This window comes from Sceloporus undulatus, chromosome 8 (assembly GCF_019175285.1).
Source record: "Sceloporus undulatus isolate JIND9_A2432 ecotype Alabama chromosome 8, SceUnd_v1.1, whole genome shotgun sequence".
Lineage (NCBI taxonomy): Eukaryota > Metazoa > Chordata > Lepidosauria > Squamata > Phrynosomatidae > Sceloporus > Sceloporus undulatus.
Window position 1 is genome coordinate 13,007,254 of NC_056529.1, and position 25,356 is coordinate 13,032,609.

The 25,356-nt window shown below is 41.0% G+C and overlaps 2 protein-coding genes across 3 annotated transcripts in view; both read right to left on the bottom strand.

Annotated features, from left to right (window-relative positions):
- NETO2 (neuropilin and tolloid like 2) overlaps positions 1-10,921 on the bottom strand; it is a 29,659-nt gene extending 18,738 nt beyond the window's left edge. For both annotated transcript variants that reach the window (XM_042438400.1, XM_042438399.1), the window contains exon 1: positions 10,518-10,921. In XM_042438400.1, the coding sequence (XP_042294334.1) occupies positions 10,518-10,554 (37 nt within the window). In that variant the 5' untranslated portion in view covers positions 10,555-10,921. The remainder of the gene's footprint in view (positions 1-10,517) is intronic.
- Positions 10,922-17,626: 6,705 nt separating this feature from the next.
- ITFG1 (integrin alpha FG-GAP repeat containing 1) overlaps positions 17,627-25,356 on the bottom strand; it is an 84,634-nt gene continuing 76,904 nt past the window's right edge. The window contains exons 15-16 of the mRNA XM_042437666.1: positions 22,662-22,779; positions 17,627-18,764 (exon numbers count right to left, since the gene is read on the bottom strand). Of these exons, the coding sequence (XP_042293600.1) occupies positions 18,705-18,764; positions 22,662-22,779 (178 nt within the window). The 3' untranslated portion in view covers positions 17,627-18,704. The remainder of the gene's footprint in view (positions 18,765-22,661; positions 22,780-25,356) is intronic.

Here is a 25,356-nt window from a genome sequence, read left to right on the forward strand (position 1 = left end):
AACCTCCAAAGAAGGTGACTCCATCACTCTCCAAGGCGTTGTGTTCCACTATTGAACAGCTCTTACTGTCAGGAAGTTCCTCCTAACATTTAGGTGGAATCTCTTTCCCTGTAGCTTGCATCCTTTGTTCCGTGTTCTAGTCTCTGGAGCAGCAGAAAACAAGCTTGCTCCATCCTTAATATGACACCTCTTCATATACTTAAACAGGGCTATCATATGACCTCTTAACCATCTCTCCTCTATGCTGAACAAATCTAGCTCCCTAAGTCTCTCTTCATAAGGCATGGTTTCCAGACTCTTCACAAACAAACAAACAAACAAACAAGTTTATTGAATAGCCCAAGGGCCATTTCAAAATACTCAAAACATAGTAATACAAGCAATGCCACACACACACATATATAATGTTAATATAGTGCACTAAGTGCAATAAACCACAATATATTATATATACACTATATATATATATATATATATATATATATATATATATATATATATATGAATAGCCTAAACATGCACAGCTTATATACAGACTATACAAATCTAAAAATATACAATATGTACTGAAAGATATACAAATAAACAGGTAAGAATAAAAGTGGAGACTCTTCACCATTTTGGTCACTGTCCTCTGGACATTTGGAGAGGATAACATCAGGAAAATCTGAAGATTAATTTGGGTTCCAAGTAGTTAATTCTTCAAATAACATGTACCCCCAAACTGTCATTTCTAAAGATAACCCACTGTAGTAATCAGTTTAAGAAAGTATTAATTATAGCTAGGTTATTTATGTCCAGAAAGGTTCATAAATGGTTATCATCTTAAGCTGACATAAGGTACTCCAGACCACCAAGGCTACCTGTACCTCCAGTGACAATTCTGGATTCAAAAATACAGTACCTCCAAACTACAAGCATGTTTGTTTGTTTGATTGTATTCCTATCTTGCCTTTCCCCCAAAATGGGATTCCCCTTTTCCCTCAGGGGGAGTGCAACCCCCTCCCAGAATATACTAAACACCAGACCGTCAAGCAGATAATCAAACATAAACAGCATCTCTGTCTTGTCTGGCCTTCATTTAGTGCAAGAGTGGGAACTGTGCAGCCTTCCAGATGTTGTTGAACTGCTTAGGGGTCTGGGACCTATGGCCCAACATCTGATGGGCTTTACAATTCCCACCCAGTCTACTATACTGCTGCATAAAGTACTCACCAGTCAGTCCATAATGGCAGTCAGTCACTTGATTCTTAACACCTTAGTACTGTTTTATATATAATTGGTGGCAAGAAGGGATAAAACTTTGTCCGAAAGCAGATGGTGGGGAAAAACCAGCTCACCCGTGTGGTTTCCTGATTTGCAGGGAGTACCTGCTGACTGCACCACTGGCTCCCACAACAGGCTGACAACTGATGCGCAGTCCATACTGCCCCTTCCTGCTGCAAGGATGGACCTGTCTCAATGGAGCAATTGTGGGTACAAGCTGCACTGTACCATTATATTTTTGTTCCACCATAAGCACATGTGAACAAGCACATGGATGTTTCATTAGCAGCCACTAAACACCTCCCTCGACTCACTTAGCTGCCAGCCCACTGGATGTCCCATGCAACCAGCTGATGGGCTGCACAACTGATTGACTGCCAGTATGGTACACTGGTGTGTCCAGTGACACATTGGCATTTCACAGTCATGGAGGCCCTCCCCTGAAATTTTGCTCACTCCCTGCAATTCATCAAGTAGAGCAGAGGATTGCCACAATGGAGGACCAGCTCTTGAAGATCCAAGCAGCCCCCTAGCTGTCCTGGAACAATGGGTACCTGTCCAGCCATTATGTCCCCCACAAACATAATCCCTTTAAACAGGGGGAAGATGCCACAGTAACCTCCTATCACAATGCAAATGCACACACTATGATTATTTAAAAGCAGACTGGCTATTCATACTATTATGAATATTATTCCTGCACATACACTCCTATTCCTCCATCACCACCACCACCACAATTGACAGAGACTAATACATTATGTTGAGAACCAGGGCTGTAAAGTAGCCTTGGAGAACTTTGGGTTGAGGTGATGATGGAGCACTGTTAAGAAAATGAATTGCACTGTAAAGTCATCGGATGACTGAGAAATTCATTCTACTTGAAGCAGCATTACTTTCCATTCCATGATCTCTGTGTGCCTCAAGGAAACTGTAAAGGGATCCAAAAGCTGCTATACTTCCTAGAAAATAAAAGGTCTGAAAAAAGGCAGACATAAACAAAATATATCGTATGTTTGGGATTAAAGTCTACAATTGCACTTTGTCTTCAGGCAAAATGATCATGTACATTCTTCTCATACCCCACATAACAACACATTTATGCTTGTATAGTAAATGGAGCGAAGAGGTTGAAGCAAGAATGAATTTAGTTATTTCTGTTTTGTTTGCACACATATTTTGATAGTCACCTGGAGACATCTTTTGTAGTCTCCAAATCAACATCTGTTTTACACTGATGTGTTATCTGTCCAATGAAAATAATCCAATAGATGTTCCTTTCAAGAAGATTCACTGGTTTCTTTGCTGGTACTATTAAAGGAATTTGAGAAAATATTTTTGAAGACTCAAAAATAAGTATGCCATTTTTCAGAAGTCACCCTATCTCTACACAAATGATGGCTGTTGAATGAGCTAGAAGTTAGATAGTGTAGTTTATTATACTCTTTATGAAGTGTCTTGCTTATTGTTATTTCTTACTGAGTGCCATCACAGCACAGTCCAAGGCTTAAGTTGGAAATACAATAAAGGTTAATCTTTTGTAAGGAAAAACAGTTAGACAGCTACCATTTCACTATTTGATACTGAAAATTAACCGAGGATAATACAAATAAAGATTCAAATGTTAAATGGGAACAAAGAAGGTTTAATATTTTATAGGAACAAAAAATGGCAATGTTAGCCAAACCGTTCAGTGAAGTTTCAGAACTACAACTGCCTTCCTTATTCTTGGAAACCAGCAGCCTAAACTGTGAACATCTTTCTTTAGCATCCCTAAACTAAGGGCAGGAGCAGATGGAGCAGAAAAGCTAGTTTACCTCCAGGGTTTCCTGATTTGCAGGGAGAACCCAGTGATTGAAGCACTAGATCCAGTAACAGGCCAAACTCTGATAGGCACCACCCCTTTACACTGCAAAGATGGACCCACCAAAACAGAGCATTCGTGGCTATAAGCCACACCACACCCCAAGTGCATGTGAATGCGCACATGAACATGCTGCCAGGAGCCACCAAATGCCTCTTTTGACCCAGCTAGCTGCTATCCCATTGGACTGGCCATGCAACTGGCTGCTTGATTGTACAATGGCTGCCCATACAGTGCATCAGTCACCCACTGAGGCACAGCATAATCATGGATCCTGCTACAATACAAACCCTTTATCTCCCCCTTCCTCCCCATAGCCCCGTTTGCTAATGTTTTTATTAAATCCACCGTATTGTTGGTATTGGATTATCATCATTTCACTTCAAGGGGAGTGCAACGTACAGCTGACCACTTAGGTGCTTTTGTGATTCATTTGTGGGCCAGTGGCAAAATAATAATAATATGGCCAGCAATAGAGCCTGTGGCTCAGCCAAACTAGGGCACCTGTTCCTGACCACTTCCGCCAGCCGCCTTGTCCCTCCCTACTGTCTCTGACCAGCACACAATCTGCACACTGGTGCAACAGTTTGCACTTTCCAGCTTGAATAGGAAGAAACCAGGGATTATTTTGGTCTAGCTGCTTCTTTTCATTCATGTGGACAACCTCTTGGAAGGTCAGTGGTTCCCAAAGTTTGGTCTTCCTGGTGTTTGGACTCTAAATCCCAGTAGCCCCAGCCAGGTTGGCCAACTGTCAGAAATTATGTGAGCCAAAGTTGGCAACATCTGGAGAACCAACATTTGGGAATCACTGGGGTAGGGTATATAACTGACTATAAAAACCCAGTTTTGAACCAGCATGCTGTTGCAGCAAATTAAACTGGCAAACATTTGAAGAAACAAAGTACAATTAGGTTTTCTTTATTTTTCCCCAAAATCACAAATGGTGCAAAGTTAAATTTTTGAAAAGATAGAAGACATTGAAGATGAGTTTCTAAGAGGAAAGTGGCATTAAAAAAATGCTTATGAAGTGGTTCAGAAGCTGAAACTGAATGAAAATTTTATTCACATAATTGTAAACAGACTGAGGTGTCAAAATATGAGGCGGTAGCAGTTTGACTATAAATGGAAAGCACCCATTGATTTTACATAGAAGTGCTTTTTAAATACCACCTTAGGTTTTATTCTAACAAGAGAGAATGTGAGTAGTCACTTTGTCTTTAGTTTATTCCCAAATCTGAGACATTGCAATGGAATGCTATTATACACTCAAATAGGACTATAATGTGATCCTATGTAACTGCCTGTGATTGCCAAGTTAGGTATTATCTCTTAATATAGGTCTTAATATTGCTTGTCAATCAGAATCAGGCCATATACATCACTGACATTGAGTTTTGGAGGGAAAAGGAAGGGGAATCCCACTGAAATGTGAGTGAAAGTCAGTTTAACACTGGTTGCACACTAGTTCAGCAAATCTGGATGATGCTACATCCTCTGGCTTGGTTCTCAAAAACTTTGTTCAGAACCTATGTTTCCAACCTCTCTATTGTTTTAGAGGTATATTTAAGAAATTTACTTTAATACAAAATGTGTTAGATTTCTGGAATTTACTATCAAACTCTAACTGCTAAAGAGTCATTGGCATTTGGGATTCTGGTTCTGCACTTAAGAATGATATGGCTAAATCAACCAAAACAATACTCTACAAATTTAGCTGTATTACACAACTATGTGATACCCATAAATTGCTATCACAGTATATTCATCTTATTAAAAACAAATAGCATGGCATATATTTATTATCTCAGAAAAAAAAGATGTTTAAACATCTCTTTTTTAATTGTCAGAATGTAATGTAATAACCTAGTGAAAACAGGAACCTGGCAGGAAGGAAAAATAAATACGTCGTAAATAACCACACATTATTTATAGAATCCATGTGAATTGTTTAAAGCATAGCATACTGTATTATACTACACTATACTATATTAAACTTAATGATTTCGAAGGTAGGACTGCTTTTCTTGATGTTGGAAGCAAGCAGTCCAAACCTTGAACATCTCTCTCTAGCATCTGTCGAATAGGAAGGGTAGGATATGTACATATACTACATTTCAACTCTGTGTTTTAAACAAATAACAAAAGATTATGCGTGTCACAACTGTCCACTGAGGAGCCTTAATAACATCTCCATCTCTCATTCCCAATGATCTATTAAGTATTTACTATTATCTTCTCTACCTGGTTCCCAAAATGAGAGAGTAAACTGAAATATATTCACCAGACCATTCTTAAAACTCTTGCTGGCTGTACAGAGTTATACCTCTTACATGCACTGTATTATTGTTTAAAATCAACTTTAATATTTAAACTTGATGTATTTAATCCTACAATCTAGTTTTGGAAGAAAGTGCAATTTGTAGAGTTATTAAAGGATGCACATTCACAATCTCACCATTTTTCAAGGCAAAGATGAAAATTATTGCAGTTGACATCTACATACACACAGACACACACACACCATATTCACACTTAAACAGTAGTTGACAAAAAAATTACTGAGCAAATAGCAGTATTTCTATTGATTCAGTCTGTTCAAGCTGTTATACCATAGAAAAACGTATGAATGCATGGTAGGTTCAAATCAAATTTTGCCACCTGAACACCATGAGAGGTCACCCTAACACAAGAGACAAGCTACTTCCTATCAGTAGTATTTGTCTGTTCCTTCAATTAAGGAAGCCAATGTTCCAAATAACTCTATTTCCTGGCAGAATGTTTTAACAAAATTATGCAAAAACGCTTGATTGTTACGTTTGTTCAGAGCTGCCTTTCCTTTTGGAATATATTGAGGCTGTAAATCATAGTCAACATCTGGTTTCTACAGAAGCATTCTCTCTACAGCTCTGCTGTGGAAATACGTAAGAGAAATACTACTATACAACGGGAAAGATTCAGATAAGTAAGGTTTAAGGAAAGTGAAATCTGAGGAGTGAAATTAAGGTTAAAAAAAGATGAATGAACAAGAACTTAAAAGAAGTGATGGTACAAATCAATGCTTTCTAATTCTGGGGGGGATGGAGTTGCTGCTACTTATAAAAGTGATCATAGTTCTACACTCTGAAGATTCAAAACAGAGAATGCTATAAGCATCATGAGTGCTACTATTTGTATTTATAATAAACTTTATATTATTATGTTTATAATAGTGTTATATTTATAGTAAACGAGAAATTGTCTAATTGCTTTTAAATTAACTTTTATACTTCTAGTGTTATCAAGGTTTTTGTATAGTTTTAAAATCTGTATGGTTTAAAAAATGTTGTTAGCCACTTTGAGTCCCATTATTGGGAGAGAGCCAGGATATAAATGAAAAGAGGAAGAGGAAGAAGAGAAGAAATGGTGTGCGTACAACTTTCTCAAGGTTTTGTTTTAGGGAGACTGCTTGGCTAATATCGCCATTTCTTCTTTTACAGTTCTAAAATTAGGAATGTCTCCTGTGATCTACAGGAAGGTCTGCAACAAGACAGAACAAACTTGTCACCCATTCAGTTGTAGGCATTCAAAGAGGAGGCTACAGTGCAATCTGATTCTTTCCTACCTTTTGTGGCAGAAGAACTGAGATCACATCCATCTATTAAAAGCACAGTGTTCTGGGATTTTTCTTGGGGGCTACCTCTGATACCTCTAGGAAGCAAACCTCACTGTCATAGGACTTTATCACACGTAGGTCCTATGTGCTTCCATCCCAAAAATGGTTAAAGTGGTGGCATCCCAGAAAAGCGAGCCCATTTGCTATTGGTTATCACACACAGAGCACAGCAAGGGGTTAAAAGCACATTAAAGTGGGCTCAGTGTGAATTTGACTATCAAAAGGAGACAAACAAATCCCCATTGCAAGCTTATAAATACATTATGTGGGCATGCTCCAAAGTGTCATTCCCACAAGTGCACACACACACACATGCTCTGGGGAGGGGAGACTTACAGCCTGCTGACTTACAGTGACCCCATGGATTTCATAGGGCTTTCTTTAGGCAAGGAATACTCAGAGGTGGCTTTGCCAGTTCCTTTCTACGAAATATATCCAACAGCACCCAGTATTCATTGGCAGTCTCTCATCCAAGTACTAACCAGGGCTGACCCTACTTAGCATCCAGACCAGACTTCAAGTGTAATGTTGGCATCAGTTGGGATCTGATGCCTTTTAGGGTATTTTGCCTTGCATTGGGTCTTCCCTTACTGAACATAATGCTTTCTTCTATACTTTGCGAACAATATACACTCTTACTGGGAGCAAGTCTCACTATAGTAAGTGGGACTTACTTCACATTCATAGGATTGTACTGATTGCAATCAAACTAGTGACTGACCTATTTATTGAATTTAGGCAGACAGAGGAATTTTAAGATGCATGCCAGAAGCCACAGCCATGTTGAGCACTCCTGAAATTTCCTTTGACAAGCAAGGGCATCTTGCCAGGAGGGTCTTACCCCAGAGTCCTATTTGTCGCTCTAGCCCATTAAACTTTCACAATGAGCAAGTGACACAAAGCTGGGTGATGCCTTAAATCTTAGGCAGCAGAAGGCTGAAAACAGAGAGGGCTATTCGATCATCACTGGCTCCCTTGGGCTGAGAGAGGTTAGCGACCAATCTATGGCTTCTCCAACAAGTCACAATGCACGAAGCACATGGAGGGATCTTAGGTTAAGAGAAGGTTAAGAGGTGATATGATTGCCCTATTTAAATATTTGGTGTCATACTGAGGATGAAGCAAGCTTGTTTTCTGCTGCTCCAGAGACTAGGACAGGGAGCAATGGAAGCAAACCACAGAAAAAGGGATTCCACCTAAACATTAGAAAGAGCTGTTTGATAGTGGAACTCACTCCCTCAGTCTCCTTCTGTGAAGGATGGATGGCCATCTATTAGGGGTGCTATGATTAAGAGTTCCTGCATGGCAGGGGACTGGACTGGAGGGCCCTTGTGATCTCTCCCAACTCTATGATTCTGCGATTCTTATGATTTTAGGTGCATCTTGGTCTCGGCTTCCTGCCCACATGGTGATTTTCTTTGAAGCAAGGAAGAGGGATGGATTAAGAGATGGAGAAGTACCAGAATGATCATGAAGCCCCATGTCTTTTCTTAGGTCTGCCTCTTCTTTTCAGTGCCAGCCTCAAATGTTAAGGAGTACAGTGGAGCTGCCATATACTCTGGAAGGAGCAGTATCTAAAAGGAAAGGTGTCAAATCACAGGGCAAGGAGGGGAGAGGATGATGGGTGGATAGTTGAAATTTTTTACTGTCAGGTCTCCTAAAGCTCTGTCAGGATGGAATAGGTTTTACAAGTCTTGGATGAGAAGCAAAGTGAGGTTGAAAAATGCCATCTCTCCTTCCCCGCTGTGCCCTAAATACAATGCAGTATCCTCAGATTAAAGAACCTGGAAAAGTCAGTGTGTCTGAAACTAGAGAGCAGCAAAACAAGCTCTCTCTCTCAGTCTCATCCAGGCAGAGAGGTCCAAAACACAATGCGGAAAGGATCCAGTTTGAGACCGCTTTAGTGGCCTTGGCTCAATGCTAGGGAAATGTAGAAGCTGTAGTTTTGTGAGACACTTAGCCTTCTCTGTCAGGGAGCTTTGGTGCCACTACAAACTACAGTTCCCAGGATTCCCTAGCACTGAGCCAGGGCAGTTAAAACAGTCTCAAACTGGATCCTTTCCGCAGTGTCTTTTGGACCAGAGATCCCTTTTAGAAGCTGGTAAAGAGCAAATGGCATTTTAAAAACCATCAACCAACCAAACAACCTCAATTTAAGAAGAGATTATGTGGGGATCATGGCATCTTGCTCACATTCCTCTGCCCTTTGGGTTGAACCAATAAAGGCACCGCAACTAATATGGATTCTGGACACTTGAGGTCTTGCGGATGCCTTGGCACACATCTCCTTCCCCGTCTTCCCCAACATCTGTCTTTCTCTCTTCCGCTAAGCTTTGTGTTACTACTGTCTAAGACTGCAGCAACCATCTATGCCCAGCAACAGCTGGCTTTCCTTCCAGATGCCACATTAGCCCCTCTTAACCCCAAGGCTGGAAATGGAGGGGGGACAACATCTGGCCACTTTGAGGAAAGGGGATGCAAGATGGACCCTTGCCCTCCGCCAACAAGGAGCGCGTTTGCTCCAGATTCCTAAGACCCAGGTCCAAAACGCACTGCAGAAATAACCCACTTTGAGACCGCTTTAACTGCCCTGGCTCAGGGCTAGGGAATGATGGGAATTGCAGTTTATTGTGGCACCAGAGCTCTCTGATAGACAAGGCTGGATGTCTCCCAGAACCATAGTTCTCACAAGTCCCTAACATTTAATGCAGTCTCAAACCGGATCATTTCTGCAGTGTGTTTTGGACTCCGCTCTCATTTCCCATCTGAAAGAAAAAGGGATGGCTACTGCTGTTATTGTTACTGCTACTACTACTATTATTATCAGTGTCATTGTTTTTGCTAAGGCAAACCTGCCACAGGGCTTTCTTGACAAGGATTTGTTCAAGGGAGGTTCGCCATTGCCATCATCCTCTGAGGCTGAGAGAGTGCGACTTGCCCAAGGTCACCGGATGTGCTTTCATGGCCGACCCAGAGTTCGAATCCTGGTAAAATGATCACCATTACAAGAATGTTATCATTTAGTTTATATGTAGTGATGCTTATGGGGGGCTATAGTTTTGGTGGACCTAAGGCAAACCTATCCTAGGCTTCTTCAGAAGCCATCCTCTGAGGCTGAGAGAGTGTGACCCTGGTTTAATTACACCAGTCTTATCCTTTAATCTGTTTGCAGTGACGCCCGCGAAGGCGACCTTAAGGCAAACCCATCCTAGGCTTTCCTTGCTGTGTTTCTTCGGAAGGGCTTTTTTGGGGCCACTGCAGTCCTTTGAGGCTGAGAGAGTGTGACCTAATAGTCATTATATTACATTAATTAACATTTATTTATATCGTGCTCTTTCTCTAAAGCTGGGAATTAGAGTGGTTTACACTTAAAAACATAGAAAAGCATCAGATTAAAAAGAGAACGATTAAATGATTAAAGTATTAAAAAACATGCCTTTCACACCATTAGAAAACCAGGCATTATTGTTACTATTAATACTATGGTTAGATGACTGTTTGATCCGTTGGCAGTGACTCCTGTCAGGGCTGCACTTCAGTCAATGGCGCTCCGAGGGAGAAGGAGGCTGCGTCCGCGCTGCGGGATTAATCCGCTTCGAGAGCGGCTTCGTCTCAAAGCATCGCGGAGCGGAGGCGGGATCCCAGGACCCCCCAGCGCCCCCAAAGCGGGTTATCATCATCATCATCATTATCATCATCATCATCATTATCCCCGGAGCCCTCCCTGTCTCCTACCTTCGAGGACCGAGGGGACCTTCTCCAGCGCCGCCATGCTCCCGCTCTCCTCTCGGCACCTGTGGCGCCCTACTTGCCTCCCTCCCTCCCTCAGGCGGCGGCGGCGGCGTCTCCCTTCATCATCGCCGCCGGGGCCTCGGCCGCCCCTCCATGGAGGCAGAGGCAGAGGGGGAGAGCCTCCAGGCTGAGAAGAAACAGACCGAGGACGGAGCAGGAGCCGCCTCTCCGCGTTGGAAAGCGAGGGACGCCGGGGAAAGAGCCCTAGACGACGTCGCTCCTTCCCTTCCCTCCCCTTCTCTCTCTCTCTCCTCAGCCCTGGGCGCCTTCTTCTCCTTCTCCTTCGCAGCCAGAGCCGGGTCTGCCTTCACCAGAGGCCCCTTCCTTCTCCTCTCCTCCTCCTTCTCTCTCTCCGCCGCTTTCTACGCATGTGTTCCCTCCTTCTCTCCTTCTTCCCCGCTTCCCGCCCAACGCCCCTCGGCCGCCATTCTTCCCTTCAGCGCCAGGGGTCTCCCGCTTCTATCTCCTCCGCCGCCTCAGAAAGCGCAGCCATGCAGGACCTCCCTCTCAACGCCCTCCCTTCCCTCCCGCCATGCAGGAACTCCCTCTCGAATATCTGCCCCCAGAGGCCCAGGAGAGTTGCTCCTGGTGGGCATAGAGGACATGGAGGACGGGTCCGGGGAAAGGAGGACGCCCAGCCCAAGGCTATGGCAGCCTCCTCGCCCTTTTCATAGGATCCTAGAGTTGGAAGAGACCCCAAGAAGGGCCCAGTCCTGTGCCATGCAGGAACTCTCAGTCAAAGCACCCCCATTTTGACAGATGGCCACCATCTCTTTAAAGGCAGCCTCCAAGGAAGGAGCCACACTGAGGAAATAACCCACTTTGGCACCACTTTGAGAGGAAGAGAGGAAGGCGGCAGGGAGGTTGCCCTCCACTGCAAGGCTGGCCTAAGGCCACCCATTCTGCCATTGTAGGGTTGCTATAATTGTCCACTATTACCAGGGACAAAATGTAGGACAAATTCGAGACCAAACTGTAGAGGACAACTGCAGGACAAAACTCAGCCCAAAATGAAGGACATTTAAGGTCCTCCATTTTTCTGGGGCACTTGCCTGGGGTTGAGCCCCCATTGGACTGAGGCCTACTTTTGGCCATTGAAGGGGTTTAAATGCAAATAGGCTCATCTTACATTTAAAACTGGGCCTTTCCTTCCAGTCCTGGCCTAGTGCTCTCTCAGTTCATCCCTCCATATCTATTTTAAAGATGGGTGCCCTCTTGTTCAAGGAAGAAACATGTCCTAAAGCGGTTCAATTCACCAGATGAAAGAAGCAGCAGAGCAATAGCAATTGGCTTCTCAACAGAAGCCAGAGTGTTTTAATTCAGGTTTTAAACCAAATGTATGTTAGTTTTTTAAAATGAATATGTTTTGTTATCTAGGGAGGTGCTGGTCTGATAGGAAAATGGAGGGATTGCGCGGGAGCGCAAGTGTTAAAAGAGGCGGAGAAGAGTAATGAGAGGGAAAAGGTTGTGTGTTTGTGTATATGTACCACTTGGTATTGTGTGAAATTCCTAGACTGCAGGCAGAGGGCGGCTAAGGGAATATTGGCGCTAGAATAGGGAAAGTGTAGAATGTGATTCACCAAAGGATTTGGGTGTGATTTGGAAGATAGCATGGCAGGGAACAACCCTAAAGGATATGAAGACAGAAGAGAGAAAAGAGGTGGCAATACTAGAATCTTAGAATTGTAGAGTTGGAAGAGACCCCAAGGGCCCTGATTCAGTCCAACCCCATTCTGCCATGTAGGAAATCACAATCAAAGCAACCCAAAGAGATGGCCATCCAGCCTCTGTTTAAAGACCTCCAAGGAAGGAGACTCCACTACACTCCGAGAGAGGAGTGTGTTCGACTGTTGAACAGTCCTTACTGTCAGGACGTTCTTCCTAACATTTAGGTGGAATCTCTTTTCCTGGAGCTTGGATCCATTGTTCTGGATCCTGTTCTCTGGAGCAGCAGAAAACAAGCTTGCTCCTTCATCAATATGACATCCCTTCAAATATTTAAACAAGGCTATCATATCACCTCTTAATAGGTAAGGTGTAGAGCAGGTGTGCACAACCTTCGGCCCAAGGGCTGCATGTGGACCACCAAAGGATTTCAGGTGGCCCTCCGTGAGAATGTGGGACGGCTTCAAGGCTCCTCTGCTGCTTGGCCTTCTCCTCCATGTAAAGTAGAATAGGCTGTGTGAGGAACTGCTTGACTTTATGAGACTGTCTAGCCTAAAGTCACCCAGCTGGCATGGTAAAGTGGGGATTCCTTTCTCCAAAATACACTGTCTGTTGTGTCAGATTGGCTGTCCACTGGGATTTGGTTCCAGGAGCCCCCGTGGATACCAAAATCCATGGATGTTCAAGCCCTGTTAGATAAAGTGGCATAGAAAAAATGGTGTCCTTTATATAAAATGGCAAAACCAAGGTTTGCTTTTTGGAATGTATATATTGTTTAAAATATTTTCAAGCTATGGGTGCTTGAATCTGTGGATAGAAATCTGTGGATACGGAGGATTGGCTGTATTCCTGTATTATCCCTCATTGTCTGTAACTGTCTCAGCTGAATATCCTAATGACTGCTTTTTACTCCAGAATCAGTATGTAGAGAGACCTCATAGCACCTTTGAGAAAAGAAAGAAGTGGACAGCATGAGCTTTCGTTGAGTAAAGTCTACTTCCTCAGATGCACTTAGATCCAAATGCATCTAAGTAGACTGGAGTCTGGGAAAGTTCATGCTGCCAACTTCCTTCTTTCAGTTAGTCTCAAAGGTACTGCAATATCTCTTTGCACACTGATTTTACTCTATGGTGTCTTCAATAGCCTCCCTAATTTCTGCTGGAATAAGATACTAATGATGAGTATAATTAAATGGGTGGTGCTGGTGGAGGATTCTCTTTGAAGCCATTGCTTCAAATCCAGATGTGCTAATTTTAAGCATGGACAAATCTAAATGTATAGTTGGATTTCTTTTTGATAGCAGGAAACTCGTCTGTCTGAACATCTCGGCCACTGAGAAGCCTGTCCTGTGATAGTAGTAGTAACACAGCTTGAAGCTGTCAGATCAACTTTGCACACAGTCTTCTGTTTTTTGCCCTATCTATTCCTTTTATGGGATCTACTTTTCGCTTATTCCAATCCCAGGAGGGCAAAAACCCACAAAGCAAAAGAAAAACAAAACACTACACTGAACAGATTGGTCTAGATCTGGTTGATGATCACAGTCAGGCTTATCTCAGAGCCTTGGGTTCAGTTATGCCCTTTGTAAACCTGAATAAACAGTTACACTTTAGAAACATTAAACACTGAACAGTTTGCAGGTAGATGTGTTTTATGGTTGTTCCAGACAGCCACGCTGCTAAATTTTTTAAACAAGATCATGTCTGGAGACAAGTGTCCACTGATCTTGCAATCCTTGGCCTTAATCTAGATGTTTTCTCTAGTGCCTTTCTGTTTGTGTGGAAAGGCAAGATTCACATCTACAACAACAAGGAAAGCACTTGAGGCAAGTGCATTCCACGATTTTTCTGAGTGCAACCATTTACCCTCAGAACAGATACTATGGTTTATGTAATAATAGTAGCGGGGCTCAGTCTTTAGTACCAGGCAAGACGCTTGCAAAAATATCAAAATATGTCCATAGAGAACATATGCTTAAGCTCTCTCTCAACAGATATAATACATTTTGGTTCACTTACAAGTTGCTTACATCACCCCATAGATAAGGTCTGAGTTTTCTGTGTTGCTTTCTCATCTCTCTCCATTGCTTATATAACACCTACAATTCACATCTGTCACTGTCTTTTAATACTTCCTTCTTCTTGGGAAGAGCAATAGCTCCTCCTCACTTATCTTTAAGGGTAAACTTATACCATTTGCAACGGTTTCAGCTTTTTTCTTGCATTATTCCTCTTTGTGATGTCGGAGTGGAAGACTCCCTCCACTGTCCTACATCATGTTGAGGCTGAAGAACAGTCTTATTCCAAGGTATATAATAAGTAACACAATTACATATACTAATATCTATATCATACAGTATTTATGATTAGTAATTTGACAGGTTAAGTACCTGGGGATAATATGCATCCACAGTACCATATGCAGGAATGGGCAGTCAAGCAGATCCGGTCTTTCATGATCAATATTGTTTTGCATTGGTGCCACGCAGTATTTCACTTGTCAAGGTTCCTGTACTTAAGGCATCAATTTGCATCTGAATTTAAAGAGCTAATAAATCTAACAAACTATTTGTAAATTAGATGGATACTTATAAATGTTGACTTTTTATATCTGTTTCAATGGCTACGCATTGGAACTTGAACAACAGATTCTATCTCTTATGCATTCTGATACCATCTGAATGTGTTTCACCTAATTCTTTTTTATTTTTGGGCCGTTGCTTTATTTCGTATGTAACAACACTTTGAAATAAGCAGAGTGATATCTTGGGCCAAGATCTTGTGATGAAAATATGCTCAAGCTTTCTATTTGTACAGAGCTCTTCAGGAACGTCCGTGTGACACATAGGATGCCAAATGGAAGAATGGGACAGGAACTCGCTTATGAAAGAATGCAGAAGTATTGATGGTTTTTCAGTGCAGCAGATGGCACTATTTCATCTAATAGCCCTAAAGGAGAACAGGACCATGGGCATTGAAGATGCTGCATCAGTGCTCTAGGAGTCAGGGTCACAAGCTTGGTATTCATCTGCATTTTTCCCAGTCACTTTTTATCTTCAGTTTCTCCAGAGGGTGAGTACAATTATGCGATTGTCAAACATCTGACCTTATTCTGCTACAAAGCCATTATCCAATTGCATTTTGAAGTAAATGTCTGCTTCGGTATTTTGCACATCTCAAATACGAAAACTAAGAAAGATGTATTTTGGGGAGGAGGGGTTGGAAACCAAGTAATTGTGGGCCCATACAGACAGGCCAAAATAAAGCTGCTTCGGGTCACTTTGGAGGTACACTGTTTAAATGGCGCATGCGTCTTGAGATTCTGGAAGCCGCGCCAAAGCCACGTTCCAATCCTTAGGACTGGAGCATGGCTTTGGCGTGGCTTCTGGGCTCTGAGGATGCATGCATCATTTAAACAGCATACCTCAAAGTGATCCGAAGCAGCTTTATTTTGGCCTGTCTGTATGGGGCCCAAGTCAGTGTTTTTTAAAAGACATTTGGACTGATGATTACCTGAAGATTCTAGGTGTTGAACCTGTGCCAGGACATTGCTTTGACCTTTGATGATGGCCCCTTCTTCTCTTATGCGAGCCTCACTTGTTTAGCGTTTCAGAACTCGATGTGAAGTAACTGAGTAAACCAGAAATGTGTGTATGTATATTCATCCAAAGCAGTCTGTGAGCTTGCTGCTCCGGTAATAACAGGCACATGTTTCTCACATTTTCATAGCTAGTCATAGAGCACCATGAAGCTTTTTTCTGCTGGGGTATCTTTAGAAAAGCACATATTGGCATACCGCTCTGTGGAATATGTCTTTCTGAATTTTAAAATGTATTCAGAGACATGACAGCTTCCTGAAGAACTTAAAAGTTTCCAAGAGAATACTACTCTAGTAGCTGTTTCATTAATCATCAAATGCTTAAATAAAGGACAAAGGAATTCACATAGGCATTCCTATGGGAGGAGCAGATAGGCTGGTGTTTTGCTGGAAGCTAAAGGTGCCTTCCAAAGTTATTCATCAGCACTATAATTCACATTTGATTTATTAAGATTTTTCACCAATGACTTGCCATAAAGGACGAGCTGGATAGGCACTTTCCAACTTGTACTTCTGTTTAGAGATGATAAATATTACTGAGGACAGCCAGAGCATCACAAAAGAACCTGTTTCCAAGTTACTGTATATGGTTGAAGCAGTCAAAGTAACTGTAACCCACGTCTTTATCTATTCACCACCAAATATATCCCATGAATCTATCAGTTTTGTAATTACTTTGTGTTTAAATGCCATTCCCCCTCGCTGTTGCAAAACACTTTCCAAATATAGCATCCTAAAAGCTGTTCAAATTATTTCGATGAGGCAAGCTCCATTCCTTTTAACAGAGTTTCATCTAGTCACTCACTAAAAAGGGTTTGCGTCCTATGGCTCTAGCAAACTATTCAGCACACAACTAAAAGGTCACAAGCAGTATTTCAGAACTCAATTATTAAAGCAGTATTAAAGAAACAGGAGGAAATTTACTGTCAGTGTGCTTTATTACTGTTTAGGGATGAAAACTTCCAAGTGGTTGGTTTCAACCATGACAGAAATAATGCTGAACGGACATAATTAGGGAGGAGTCATATAGCTCAAGACAACAGCATGATTTGCATTTATCAACAGCAGGAGAATAGAGCTTTTTGGTGACTATATATCAGGGGCCATGTTTGTATGTACAGTGCGCCTGCGCCATACATACACAGATGCACTATATGTGGCTTCCAGCTTACGCAGAAACCGCACAACAGTAAAAGCAATGGCACCTGCGCCGCCGCACACATGTGCCCCATTGTTTCCTATGGGGTGGATTTCCCCTTATGTGGGGGATCTGGAATTGATCCTCCATGTGAGGGGAGCGCCCACTGAATACCAACTATACCAACAATTCTGTTTTATTAATGGAACGAAATGAGCTAGTCCCTAAGTGGACAAAGCATAATTTGTACAAAGATCTCGGGGAGATGGACAAAAGAAAATGCTCTATTTCTTCTCCTTGCAATCCCCATCTAAGTCACCCCAGTTTCTAGGTAGGAGACTACAATTTGTACAACCAGATTTGGTGATCCCAGAGTCTATTCCTGAAATATTCCTTTAAATGAATTCTGACGGTAGGCCTGAGGAGGATGGCTGTCTGTGACCTTAGACATGCCAGTGACCTGAACAAGAAAGTATAAGGAAGCATCACACGTTCATAAGGATCCTATCTCTTCATCTCCAACTTTCTTTTGATCCCCCTATATGAGATCAGTTCCAATGTGGAACAATTAATCTATTGTTTGATTCAAATGTCACACTGGAAGGAAGCACCATTAAGTTTCACTGTTTGGAAACTAATCCAACATACGTGGTTTAACTTAATTGATATTGTTTATTAGGAATGCAAAGCAACAGTTCTCAAGGCATAGTAAGTGATAAATAAAACTCAAGGAATACATTGCAATACATAAAGTGTGTTTTCAGCACAATCTGTTTAATAAAAATGCCATGGCACAATCAGTATTGGGAAAATTCTGGATTCTGTTTGTTTGTAGTTGTAACAAATACCCAAAAACTGCTTTGTAGCTACAATATATAACCTCAGTCAAGATTGCAGGAAAAATAAGTATATCATAGTCCAGCCCTTAATCTGATCTGAATTTGCAAACATCACACAGCACATGGTTTTTCATGTAGAATTCTCTCCCAAGAAATGCACATGTTTGAAGAACTTCTTATTGGTCAATTGTTTTCATGATATGCCTTAGTGTACTTGCATCATAACTACTACCAAGAATAAATAATGCAGAATTATTCCATTTCAGGAAAGCATAATTTAAAATGTAAATCAAATTACGAACAACTATTACAGATCAGTTATTAAGATGCTTTTACCTTTCAGTTAAAAAAAGTTTTTCCTCACACTTGATTGTGACAAAAGATTAAGACAAGAATAAGCAATGCAGATGAAACACCAGAGAGAGGACTCAGAATAACATGAGATGTCTTATCTGACAGTTTGCTGGAAAGGAAATTATAAAAATGTAATTCACATTGCACACTGGGAACGTATATGTGACTGGACTTATTGAAGTGGCACTAAAAGGATTTTGCGCAATGAAACTCACTTCCAATTTACATATAATTTCCTTTGCATGAAACATTGTACAGAAGAAAACAAGAATATGAAAACAATGAAATGCATGCATACACTATTAAAGCTGAATTTACAGCTTTGTTAAACCAAGTGAAAAGTGTATATACAACTGATTACTGGAAGGCCATGTAAGATACACTTGATTTTAACACTTTACAAATAAATTAAAAACATTGCAACATTTACAAATAGTACAGAAAGAATACCCTCTTCCTTGGCCTTTGTATACTCCAATATACTACTTTAGATCAAGACAATTCTATACATCTCATCCATCAAGGTATTAAGGCAGATCACATAGCATCAAAATGGAAACGGTGGGCTTCTTGCCGTTTTTCTCTGTCATCTGCTTTCTGTGGAACAAAAATGAAGGACAATAATGGTCATGGTGGATGTATGATTCATTTTGTCTAAGAGTTACATAGAATCTCACATGGCTGATATCTCACACGAGACATGATTGAACCTTGCTAAATGCCTCAATTAGTCCCAAAATAGGTGCCATTTTAGAGGAATTGTCTGCTCAGAAATAGCTAGTACAGTTGATGGTCACCTTTTCTTTTTCTTTCTTAGTATTAATGGCCAGGTACTTTGGGCCCGTCAATTAAGTGCTGTTATAGGAACATAAAGCAGATATGGAATAAGTATTAGTCATCGTCTGGACTACCGGAGTATGCTGAGCTTTTAGGGGAAACTCCAGAGCTGTTGCTTCTGAGGAGTCTATCCCAGATCTGTTTTAGAAACATTATTTTGGAATCCATTTACAATGTCAATGTGTGACACAATGTATGGCTCAATTTACCATAGGTAAAGCAGTGCAACCAGCATCATTAAAGTGTGTGTGCGTGTGTGCGTGCGCACGTGTGTGTCCATAGTCAGGAGAGACCAAATATTTATGAACATTAGCCTATTTGGCACATTCAGGTGTTTATCTCATATATCCATGTTTTGAACAAAACCATGAAGCATACTTAGCCTTCGTCTAGGTCAGTGGTTACCAAACTTTGGTCCTCCAGGTGTTTTGGACTTCAGCTCTCAGAATTCCTGACTGTTAGCAAGCTCCCAAAACACGTGGAGAACCAAAGTTTGGGAATCGCTGGCTAGGTTAAGGTGTTATTTTCACTTGTAATCTATCATCAACTATATGTTCTTAACCATTTGTCCAGTGCCACTCTTTCTGAAACTACTGTAGTGCTATTTGTTTCTCTGTGTTAGAATGAAGCACAAACTTACACTTGAAACTAAGAAGTCTGATGCAGGAAAGGGACATGACTATTATATCTTAAGGTGGTTTGTGAGAAATATGTCCTCACCTCACGGCAGAAGGGTCTGTAAAATCTGACAAGCTTTTCTTGCTCTCTAAGAGTGCACTGGGACTTCATGTTGAATTGACTGTGCCCTTCTGGATTTTACTGTCAGGCCTTTATCTTTCAGGAAAAGAAGCATTGTTTCAAGGTGTTATCAAGCTCTGGCTTCTTGGCAGTAACATGCTCCTGCCACTGAGGCTCTGACACAATCCAGTCTTTAAAAACAGCCTGTGACATGTTCTCTTCTACCTCCTCTCCATCCCCATGCTGGTGAATTCACAATGTATTGCAAACTCCCATGTCCTGTTCCAGCCTTTTCTCCTTTCAAATAGTAATTCCATGGGGTCATTTCCAGTACCGTTAGATCTGAGTCAGTCTCTTCCTGGGTCCCTTGTTGTCACACTCTCTGTGCCTCACACTCTCTCAGCCTCCCCCCCCCCCAAAGCTGGGCTGCCACTTATGTCACAGATGACTGATGGGGTTCTGAAGTGGCACTGCCAGTGGGAATGACCAATCGTACCCCAAAAAAGCAATCAGATTGGTAAAGGGAAAAAAAACCCTCCCTTTACAATGCGAACAAGGGGTCTTTTGAAATCACTTTCGAAACCGGGGCAAGAGCGATTCAGGAAGCGATTCATCCTCCCAGTGGGAATGGGCCCCAAGGTAGTTTTATTGTCTATTTTGCATGGCATTTTGAAAAGGTGACCTATAAGACTCTTTCATGTAACACCAAAGTCTAAAAAGCAGAAATACCAGCCACATTAGCATATAATGCTAAACTGGGATCTGCTTAGCCAATTCTAACATGGCATGCATTTGAATCCACTTCAGGCAACAAAGCATGGTTCAATTTTCAGCAACAGTTCCAGTGCATCTGAAACCATGGTTTGCCATTAAATCATGAATAACAGCTTTCTCAACTGTGGTTTTTCTTTATGTTTGAACCCAGAATTCCAACTTTTTCTTTCTTTCAGTGCACTGTTGGAGCCACTAATTAAGCAATGATAACATGAGGCAAGAGTCGGGATGTAAACCAGGGTGGGAAAAAGGCTGTTAATGGGAATATGAGGCCCCACTCCTTTTCTGCAGTCTGTAAACCACTCCCTGAGACAACTTTCAAGACCCCAGAACTATCTATTAGACTCCTTGGGTCTCACTTTGGGAGAAAGGCAGGATAAAAATAAAATAAATAATCTAGATTTATAAAACTTTTCTTCAGTTTAAAAATTGCCCCATATCACCCAGGCTACAACCAATTAATATTTTGCAAGCACCCATGAAAAGAACCCACTATTTTGTAAGTGTTTTCAAAACCTTTTCGAATATTCAGCTAGGGTACTTTGTTTCATGAATGCGAATAAGCGGCAAATGGCAGTGAGTCTAAAATTCAATAACCTTGGCAGCTATGATTACAGCCTGGCAAGGCAGCAGTAGTTATTGGCCACCCTGCTGGCTAGTTGTTAGCTTCAAAAAAGAGCCAGATGAGAAATTGGGACACACATTTCTTTTGTGGTACGGAAAGCTGCTTCTCAAATAGCTTCTAAGAATCAATGCATTTCTACAGAGTAAAATAGTCACTTTTGCTCAATGGTCAAATATCAGTGTTCTGAAGTCTGTCAATAAAAGAAAGCAACAATTCTTAATTTAAATGGAAGGCATCATCTTGTATTGCAGCCCAACCAAAAATAAAGAAAAAAGTGTGGTTTAAATTTAATTCTTTCTCAGAACCACATTGTACTGAGGAGCTCTCAGATAAACTGTAGGCAGAGCAACATATCTCAGGCCACCATCTTACAAACATTTTCCATTTAACAGACCTTTAAAGCACTTTTACTTCTATACTGTACCCCACTGATGCTTCCTATAGTAGAAGGGACTGTAAAATGCACATGGCAGATCTACTGCCTGGAGATGAATGCTTTGCCACTTAAAAAGAATGAAGAAAGTTGCGCACTGGCTAGAATGGTTCTAGCCTACTATTAGGCTACTTCCTATCCTACTTTTAACTAAATATGTTGTATAAAAAATGTGACCCACTTGCAATTTAAAGTTTGACGGAAGAAAGACATAGATACCAATAAGAGGGATCAAATAAGCCATAATCTTATTGCTGGAGCATGGTATACACATTCCACATGAGTTCTGTATGGAGGGGGTAGTTCTAATCCCTCCCTAAAAACACTTCAGGGAGAATGACATCGGTGGGGAACTGCAATCCCATCCCCTCAACACCACAGAATCATAGTACAGGTAGAATCATAGAATTAGAGTTGGAAGAGACCACAAGAGCCATCCAGTCCAATCCCCTGCCATGCAGGAATTTCAATCAAAGCATACCAACAGATGGCCACCCAGCCTCTGTTTAAAGACCTCCATACCTAAACCTCCTATACCTTATACCTAAGGTATAATTCAGGCTTTTCCCAATAGGTGGTAACACATGCCCTTGGACTCTGAAATAAAGCACAAGGGAGATGTGGCTACCCATATTTTCCATGCTACAAATAGCCTACCTCTACAACTCTAGGCAGTAGCTCCACTCTAAGGGCGCCTCCAGCCTTGTAAGTAGTTCTGGCCTGGCTGCACGTTCTGCCACAGAATACTGATTCCAAACACAATATCCCAGTTTACAGACTGGGTAGGATGGGCCTTCAAATATTAATGGACTGTAACTCCCATCGGCCCTAGCTATAACCAGTGGTGAGGGAGCATGAGAAATAGAGTCCAACAATATCTGGAACTCTGCATTCCTGCACTAGGGTTGTTTTTTTTCAGTCTGCTAATGAGAAAACTACTCAAACCCATCATTTTTAAAGGTTTTCTAAATGGAATCGTTGTCTGGTTTTGTTTTGTTTTTAAAAAAATGAGATACAGAGGTTATTTCAAAATGCTCTGTTAGTGAAACCTGTATTAAGACAAACATTTGCAACTAATTAAGCTTACCTTTTCCTGCCAGTGCAATATGCCAATTATTGCCAGGATGAAGACACAGACCCCAATTAGGGCAATCGCTGTTAGCAGTACAATGTTACTTGGGGTTAGGTACAGCTTGGCACTCCAGCTGTAGGAAAAAGAAGAATCCAAGAAAATGTGTCAGTTTGTGCTTACAGAACTGATGGCAAACATTAAGGAGAGCAGAATGATAAAAGAGGTGCATGACTTTCAGCCTATTTGATCTGGGAGTTTAGTGGGTTGAATGTAATGAGTAATACCATGACTGCTCCTCGGGATGCCACATCTGTCATGTCAGAGTAACATTTCAACTTGCACTTTGATGTGTTGACTCACTGCAAGGAATATGGTAGCTTTTGGAAGCAAAAACAATAGAGAAAATAAAGATTTGTGCAGTAGGAGGTATCAGGGAGAGAAGTGAATCTTCTATGCATTTGCTTCTGAGCAGGAAAAGCTGCATGTTCCAGGAATGTACTAAGTCTCTGATATGAAGCACTGCCAATATGGAGAGGCTGCTAGATGTGTTTCCTCTAACTCTGTGTGCATATTTAAAATATAATACTTTATGTACAGAAATTTACAGGGCAGTAAGGTTTTCTCCAGAGGCCTCAGCAAAAATGAATACTAGTCATAAAGAAAGGTAACAGCTTCCTTCATCTTTATAAATGTCATTTTTCAGGCTACACTTTTATGGTCTAAGTTTATAAGGTTACATAGGAATCACGGCATCTAAATATTGGATTGCAAACATTTCCTCATCTCAGACATGGCAAACTAGAGAGTTCAATTTGAAAATCAAGAAAATCTACCATAAGAAAATAACATACTTATGAATTCTTTAATTATCTATGAGGGTGTAAAACATAAAAAGGTTTGGAAGGGCAATTGGGGTGTGTGTTTAATTGCCTAGCAAATAGTTGTACTGATTATTGGAAGTTCATGAACACTATGTCGATGTACAGCGGCAAAACAGCATTTAGCCCATCATGTGTCATTTTGCTCTTTTCGCAGAACACAGGCGGCTTGATATTGATTTGGCTTAATGTATTTCAGCAAAATGAAGTCTAACTGCCCCATTCATAGAGAGTGGTTTGAATTCAGGCACATCACAAACAACACCCTTATAATACACCATTCAGGAGACCATTTTAAGTATATATTTCCCAACACGTCTTCTTACTATGTAGTTAAGCCCTTTCTCTTTTTGAGGAAAGTTATGGCTCACTGTGAATTTGGACAAGCTATTTCTGCAATTCCTTTTTTCAGCTTACTTATGGGGAAAAAAGAATCAGGCATTCAGGATTGGTAGACTACTAAACCAAAATGATCCTCCTCCAATGTTAGTTTTTCTCTACATTTTAAGAAAAGAATTGATTTCATTTCAGAGTTTTATTTTAGAGAGTTCATTTACCATATGTCCCTTCACACCAAGAAGCATCATTAATGTTCTGTCCTTCCTCTGATTTTCTGCTTCATCTCAGAAAACCTAATGTATTCCATAGATAATGATTACAAAGAGATTAACAACTCTGGATATTTGATGACCAACTGACGAAGAAATCTATTTCTGAAATCCTGCTGACATTAGGGGTGAGCAACTTCTTTCAGGATTGATATGTGGGTAAACAGAGGAAATAAGTTGCCCACTCCTAATGTAAATTAACCAAACTAATGTCAGCAGATTTAGGTTTAGGGATCGTGTTTGGTCCAGAGTCTCCCAGTGAGGTGCTTCAGCATGGATTAGAATTTCTCTCCTTAGCTGTAGACATCATAGCCAAAAGCAACTGGGCTCTCCAGATGCTGAATTGTCAATGCTTCACTCAAGTTACTTTGAAAAGTGTATACTGCCTTTAATGACTAAAGTATCCTTAGTAACCTGCTGCAAGAGAAAGCTGAATTGCAGCTTCTAAAGATATCTTGTGGCTTCATTATTTAAGTACACAGGACTATCAATTCCTAGAACATCTGTTCAGGAGCATCTATAATTTTTCCCATGTAAAAGGAAGGCAGTTCAGGTATATTTATGGGCTAAGCGTATACATTAATATAAGCTGACCATATGTCCAAAAAAGATAATCTAATCCAAGTTGGCATCTAAGAAATATTTGGTCATGCATAGATAAAACAGTGAGCTCCTGCCACAAAAAAAGGGTCTACAGGATCCAACCATATTGATCATTAATTAAATTTAAAGCCAGCAAAATATAATTTAAATAGTATATAAGCATCTACAAATATCAGGGTTTTATACACATACACATACTACTATAGATCCAGCCAGAAGAGTCAGCACTAGATTCACCCATATTGATGTTATTAGTCATAAGTGATCTAGTATACTCCCAGAGATACAATCTCAACCTACATAGAAGCCGCTACCCTTGTTCTACTTTTGTGTGTGCTTTGATGGGCCACAGTGACTGGTATCATACTTACAAAGAAGAGTGTTATAATCCTACAAAGGGACAACTTGAACCAAATAGTAAAGAAGTACAGTTGCAGACAGAAACAGCTAATGGCTAATTAGGTTCTCATTTTTGGGTATCCAGTAGCGAACAAGAAGAAACTATTGCAAACTGTATTGCTTACGTCCCTCAAACTTTGCAAGGTAAAAGAACCCAGAGATAAGATTGGGGATGTACATAAATAAAAATACTATATAGAAATCTTACTGGTGGACAATTGT